This window comes from Mandrillus leucophaeus, unplaced genomic scaffold, assembly GCF_000951045.1.
Source record: "Mandrillus leucophaeus isolate KB7577 unplaced genomic scaffold, Mleu.le_1.0 Scaffold373, whole genome shotgun sequence".
Classification (NCBI taxonomy): Eukaryota; Metazoa; Chordata; class Mammalia; order Primates; family Cercopithecidae; genus Mandrillus; species Mandrillus leucophaeus.
Window position 1 is genome coordinate 695,944 of NW_012103954.1, and position 7,276 is coordinate 703,219.

A 7,276-nucleotide genomic window follows, 5' to 3' on the forward strand; every position below is an offset into this window, starting at 1 on the left:
GTGTCTCTTTCTTCACTCAGCCAAGTTTTCCCCAGATAAAAGCTCTTTAAAGTGAAATTGCTGGATCAAGAGTTATGCATTTTTAAAGGACTGAAATATCTGTAGAATTACTCTTCAGGATAGTCGCGTGATTTACACTCCACCAGTTTTTAAAGGACTGATATATCTGTAGAGTTGCCCTTCAGGACAGTCGTACGGTTTATACTCCACTGGTTTCCTCTCCCTGACTCCTTTGTCAGTCTGGTCTCTTGCCAATTTCTTACCCTGAGTGGTGCTAAGCAGACAACTTGTGGTTATTCCAAGATAGCATCTGAGTGGAGCCACTTCAGGACTAGAGTGATGTGTCCTGGATCTTTGGTTTGTCTCTTGCCTTGCACCAAGCTTGTGGTGACATACCATGACCTTGTTTTGGAGTGATTGAACTTGACCTATTGAGACACAATCCGGGATCCCTAGAAATAAGCGCAGTAGACACGGTCCGGGATCCCTAGAAACAAGCGCAGTAGACACGGTCCGGGATCCCTAGAAACAAGCGCGGTAGACACGATCCGGGATCCCTAGAAACAAGCGCGGTAGACTGTTACTGTGTGGCAGGTGTTTCAGTGACCTCCCGCATCAAGAGGTGTGTGTGACTTGACAATAAGAAAATAAGTGTTCTAAAAAGAATTTACTGGCTGGGTGCAGTGGCTCACACTGGTAATCCCAACACTTTGGGAGGCCGAGGTGGGTGGATCATTTAAGGTCAAGAGTTCGAGACCAGCCTGGCCAACATGGTGAAACCCTGTCTCTACTAAAAGTACAAAAATAAGCTGGATGTGGTGGCACGTGCTATAATCCCAGCTGCTTGGGAGGCTGAGGCAGGAGAATCGCTTGAACCCGGGAGGCGGAGGTTGCAGTGAGCCGAGATTGTGCCACTGCACTCCAGCCTGGGCGACGAGCGACACTCCATCTCCAAAAATAAATAAATAAATAAATAAGGATTTACCACGAGAGAAAAGTACGTGGCCATATTTACCACAGTCATCAGTCATCATACTCCGTGTATGACTCTATTAGTAAAAATGTGCTTAACTACTCACCATTGATGTTTTAGGCTTTAGTGTATGAACATCCTGGACAAGAATTAGAGATTGAGCTCTTTGATGAAGACCCAGACAAGGATGACTTTTTAGGAAGGTAATTAAAACCCTTCGTGGTTATTGGAGGAGGGCATGGGGTCGGTTTTTTTTTTTTTAAATAATCAAAAATATGTTTTAAAATACATTTATATGCTTGTTATATATTCATTAAATGGTTCTTAGATACTACAATTGTTTCACCTTGGATTTCTTAAAACATTTTGATTCCTAAAAGTTTCACATTTAAGAGAAGTGAATCTGCTAGATCTGTGCTGTCCATTACAGCAGCCACTAGCCTTAAGTTAATTAAAGTTAAATAAATTAAGAACTCTTTCTGAGGGGCACTTTCTTTCTTTACAAGGCTTAAGAGCTACATGCAGAACCTCCCCCGTGCTGAGTTCTAGTGGAGAGTTCTATTTCAGATTGCAGAAATGGGTTTTTTAAGTTTTTTGAGTTGCTGGATTAATTTTTTCAGGATATAGTAATTCACATTGGGAAAATAAATATTGATTTGTTCACTTCAATTGAACAACTAGTATAGCTTTAAAAATAAACTTTTAAAATGGTTGTTTGACCACCATTTGTTAATAATATCAATTATTTCTAATTTAACCTAATTAAGTTACTATTTGACTGAATTAATTGTGGCAAAAAAGATGTAGGATAGAATACATTGGAGAGGTTCATACCTCATGAAGAATGGCCTTGCATGTTATGGCCTGACTTCAGAGTTCATAAGACTTCCTAGGACAACTAGGAACAGTTGAGAGATTTTAAGCCGGACAGGGATAGATCAGGTGCCATCTAGTTGTATCTGGCATCTGCGGGTGGTGCCAATCTTGGAAGTACAGGAGGTTTAGGGGAACTGGAATGGGCCTCCTCTCGGACGCACCGAGTGAGGGCGTCCATCGGGCTCGATGGAAGGGCGTCCATTGGGCTCGGTGCAACGTGGGTCTAGAGCCTGAAGCAAGGGTAGGGGAAGGTGAGGTTAGCGTTCACTGTGCAAGTGAGGAATCCACAGTAACACACAACCCTACCGAGAGGATGTATAAAATAAGAGGGTTGAGATGCTTTAACATTTTTTGATGCATATAACATTGTAGGGAAGATGAGTTGTTTGTGTTTTTGTTTTACAACTCTAACCTCAGCTGGGTCAAACTCAGTATTCTGAGCTCACAGAAACTCCACCTCACTCTTACTCTCCTGACACTGGGGGTGAGCTGGAGGAAGCTTGTGGAAGAATAGTCTGTTCCTTGATAAATTATTAGCGTTTTGTTGCATTTCTGGAGTGCTTGTTCATAGACAAATGCTTAAGGTTGTTTCCGTAAGAAATGTGTTTCTATGTTCTAAAGTTGTCGTATTGTTATTTTTATAGTCTTATGATTGATCTCATTGAAGTTGAAAAGGAGCGCCTTTTAGATGAAGTAAGTTTCCCTGGAGTGTTGGTTTATTGACAGTTGTTGACTGAGTCCCTGCCCTGTGCCAGAGCAGCCACGAACCACCCCTTCTCATCACACAGTGCGGGAATCCTAATTAGTATGACATGAACGGCATTTACGTCACAAATACTAAGAATTTAGGCCTTTTAGAAATACCAAATGAAAGAAAGAAATTTAAGAGTCCATTCAGGTGCGTGTTGAGTACCTACCATATGCTGGGAATCCTTACGGATATGAAGCATAAACTGACGTTAACGTTATTGCAGACAAACAAGCGATTCCCTGCAGGAGTAAGGGCAGGGATGTGTGAGATGCCCCCTAGTGATGGAGATTTTCAGGTGGTTGGAGAAGGCACAGTGCGGCCAGTGAGGCGTCTCTCGTGAGAGATGCCTGTAGAGACAGTGGGAATTCATGGCAAGCAGACTCGATTTCCACCGTTTTATTGCTATCAGAATAAAAAGAATCAAAAAGGAAACATTTGTGGTGGCTTCTAAAAGGTGGGTAAGATTTAGATAAATGAAGAAAAATTAAACAAAAACGTTAAATTCTGCTGCTTTCATAATCACACGTTTCCTTCCCTTGAGTGTTCAGCATTCATTGGCCGTGACATCTTGTTTTCCTGAGTGTGCCAGGCACTGGATGGATAGTCCTGCTCATGGCGTCTATCACTTAGCGTTTGAGGAGCATCTTTGATTAATTATTTTGTGACTTTTAAGCTGATACAAGTGTATACTATTTTATTAGTATAGAGTGATGAATTAGAACAAGCGGATTAAATCGTTTGATACTGAAATTCAGTATTTGGAATCAATGTTGTATTATCTCTTGTCCTATACATTCCATTAAATGCCATTGGTGGAGCATGCTTGCCTGCAGACACAGGCGTAGGCCTGTGGTCCCAGCTGCGGGGGAGGCTGAGGCGGGAGGATCACTTGAGCCTAGCCTGGGCAACATAGCAAGACCCCATCTCAAAAAAAAGAAGTCTATTCATATAAGACTTTACTGTCTCTAGATAGTGCTGGAAAACATTTGAATTCTTATGTGTAAACTAGGAATGATACTAGTACTTGCTTAGGGTTTCCATTGGGGTCAAGGGGTTGGTGCGTGTAAAGCACTTAGAATGGTCTGCTCACCCCTGCTGCTGTCATCGCCTCCAAACGTGCAGTCACTGGCACCCACAGCGTAGAGCTGGATATGGTGAGGTTCAGTCTTCACGTTACTGAGAACTGTGGATGCCTCACGGTTAGTGAGCAGCATGGAACATTTGTAGAGACTGGGTTTAATTTGGATTTTTGATTCAGAATTTTTGCTGAACATAAACATTTTTTCTCTTCAGTGGTTCACTCTGGACGAGGTTCCCAAGGGGAAGCTACACTTGAGACTGGAGTGGCTCACGTTAATGCCAAATGCATCAAACCTCGATAAGGTGCTGTGGAGTGTGTTCTCTTGAAAACTACCTAACCAACTACTCCTCATAACTGAGATCGGTCTCTTTCAGTTGTGTTGCTACTTGATTTTTTTAGCAGTTATAGCAGTAATTTTCCTTATTGTGTATTAAGTCAGTACAATAGCATCAGGGATAAATTAAAGATAATGGAATTTTAGAAATGAAATGTATAGGTCATTCATGCCTGTTTTATCAGATCTTCGGTTTTGTGCTTGTTAAAGTGCAGGGATTTGTAGAGCCAGAAATCACCTGAGTGCTTCATTTATTTGACTTATATATGGAATAATAGTCTTGTTATTTAAAAGGTATTTATTGTTTTAGTTCTGTCTCTATTGCATGGATTGGATGGTTTCTCACCTTTCTTATTTTAGCGTAATCAACATGATACAATCAATCAGACAGAAACGGTCTCTAATCCTGTGGAAACATGGCTGCTAAGGCTTTTTTCCTATCCTTTTAGGTGCTAACAGACATCAGAGCTGACAAAGACCAAGCCAACGATGGTCTTTCTTCTGCATTGCTGATCTTGTACTTGGATTCAGCAAGGAACCTTCCGGTAGGTAACACAGTGGTAACACCTTTGGGTGCTTATTTCCCGGCAACTGCTCTTGCTCGTAACTACTGCTTTGGCAGCACTCTGTGTCACCTGTTCTCGTCGTGTGTTTTCACTTCACATCCAAGTGCAGGAGAGTGGCAGTGGAGAGGGAGAAGTTAGTGTTTGCTCTGGGAGTACATGCATTTCTGTTTATACATTTAGCTGGATTTATCCAGTATATAGGAAAAGAAGATGAATAGTGGTTAGGAGGAGAAGATAACTCCTTAGAAAATCACTAAGTATTAAAACTTAGTTGCCTTAGGATGGAAATTGTCTCTATTTGGAATGGGAATAAAATGAAGCAGCTCTGATTACAAAATCCAGACTCATCCTGGCTGTCGCAGGGCCGTGCGTGAGCTGCTGGGCCTTGGCGATCCCTGGGGTAAACATTAGGTGGCAGAACGGTGCTGCTGTACGAGCGAGCCTGCCTCTGGGTGCCTGGGATGTTTCTTGCAGAACAAAAGGAAGCCATGTCTCAGAATGACCTACTGCCAGATACAAGACACTCTGTGCCTGGAAACATATACTTTTGTTTGTATCAGAATTGTTCATTCGTGGAGAAAAACTGTAAAATATCATTTTATAGGTAATAACTCTAACCACGGAGAAGGAAGATCTTACTAATTCAATCTTGTGAGGCATAGTGTGCTCTCCCGTCATCCTACCTTCAACCCTGCTAGTGAGGATAGTGGTGTGGTCCTTGGTCATGTCATCCTGTTTGATGATTTTGGAGTGCCCGTACACTTGTTGACTAGGCACTCAGTCTTTATTTCATCATGTCCACAGCCACTTTTGTTGGAAGAAAGACTGTTGCCACCCGGTGCAGAAGTTTTTTTCCTCCCCAAGTTGTCTATTGCATAATGCCTCTCTACAGTAAATACTCATCCCCCAAGTGCATTTGTACATAAATTGTCTTCCTGTGTCTTGTCTCCCTTTGTCAGTGTTTACAGGGAGATAGACAAGAAGGCAAAGAAGCGTTTAACTCCCTTCTCAACACACACCCTGGACCTAAGTTCAGTCCCCTGTAGTCTTGCCTTGCCGTGGTCAGACTACACTCCATAGTTCACGAGATGCACACCCTTGGCTTCCTCCAGCACCTTCCACGTTCTGAGAACTGTGCATTTTCTTGAGCTTTGCACAGAAATGAAGTAAATATTTGTGCACCAGTGCATTTTATTTAAAATGATGTACAATTAAGATATGATTGATCACTTATATTTCATACTGGGAGGATGTGATGTGATTGTACTCTTTGTTGTATATAATTGTATGTAATTGCACTGTTTATTAGAATGAAGCTTTCTTGACCGATTTTAACTTCTTAAAAGAATTCTTATATTTCTCTTAAAGTATTTACCTTGGTATTTGATCAGTCTTCCAGTCTAAAGTCTGTGACTTTATCTGTTACAATTTCAGTTTGGAAAAAGTTATTTCATTACATATTTAATCTTTCCACAGAATTTCTATACAGTAAAATTGTTTGCTTTAGCCATGGTAATGTTTGTTGTAAAGGCTTCCGTAATGCCTGGTGGAAGTGTTTCTATGTTAGGGTAGAGAGAATAGTATCAGTGAATTGGCTACAAAGGATTAGGCCTCTTTAGAACTGTGCGTTTTGTCACATTAAATTGAAATTTGAATAATGTCACATAAGCAAAAAACAAAACAAAACAAAAACAACCCAAAGAGAATGTATTGATCTTCTGTTAAAAGGGCACTTTGTGCATGGAATGTGCTGTGGCCGTCAGAGGCAAAGGATCTTTGCAGAGCCGCGGCGTGCCCAGCGCTGGATTAAGGGGCGTCCCGCGAGCTGTGGGGTTCTTTGGCTCTGCCTCTGCACTGTCTGTGGTGCTCCTGGTGCTCTCATTGACCACAATCCACCATTCTCTGCTTTCTCCCCTGGCTCCACTGCCCTAAGAGCATCTACGAGGGAAACTTTGGGTGTGGCTACTTAAAAGAGAGGCGAGCGTCGGGACTAGTGTTTTGTGAAAATACCGCCTCAGTCTATAGAGCACTATTTGTGAGTCCTCCGGGGTTCTTTCTTCCTTTGTCTGTTTGGAAACTGCCAGAATGTGGACTGGAACTTCTAACGCAGTTGGCTGGCGGTGGACTGATGTCGCATGCTTTTGTTTTCTTGCATGATTTTAATTATTGTGTATTTATTTATTTTGTGCTTGTTTTGTGAACTGTAACGCTGTTGTAACATTGGCAAGAACATCTGACCATGAGATGAACAACCCTGGCAAGTAGAGCAGCGGGTCCTCCATTCCTCAGCCGCTGGTGGCTCGGTAAAAAAAAACCTCCCCTGAGGAAGAAATGAAGCCATAATGATTAAAATTCATTTTCTTGTGGTTCATCTCAATGCGAGATGTAAATTTTTTGGTAAACTTTCACAAAACTGTTTTAAAATCTATCCCCTCCTTTTTTGTTGTTTTTTTTTTTTGTTCTTTTTTGAGATGAAGTTTTGCTCTTCTTGCCCAGGCTGGAGTGCAATGGCGCGGTCTTGGCTCACTGTAACCTCCACCTCTCAGGTTCAAGTGATTCTCCTGCCTCAGACTCCCAAGTAGCTGGGATTACAGGCACGAACCACCACGCCTGGCTAATTTTTGTATTTTTAGTAGAGATGGGGTTTCACCATATTGGCCAGGCTGGTCTCAAACTCCTGGCTCAAGCCATCCAC

General features: G+C 42.0%; 1 protein-coding gene across 1 annotated transcript in view; it reads left to right on the plus strand.

The window, feature by feature from the left end:
- Positions 1 to 7,276, plus strand: part of ESYT2 (extended synaptotagmin-like protein 2) — a 105,471-nt gene that overhangs the window by 71,995 nt on the left and 26,200 nt on the right. The window contains exons 10-13 of the mRNA XM_011990191.1: positions 1,094 to 1,176; positions 2,494 to 2,542; positions 3,894 to 3,983; positions 4,465 to 4,560. Coding sequence (XP_011845581.1) covers positions 1,094 to 1,176; positions 2,494 to 2,542; positions 3,894 to 3,983; positions 4,465 to 4,560 — 318 coding nt within the window. The remainder of the gene's footprint in view (positions 1 to 1,093; positions 1,177 to 2,493; positions 2,543 to 3,893; positions 3,984 to 4,464; positions 4,561 to 7,276) is intronic.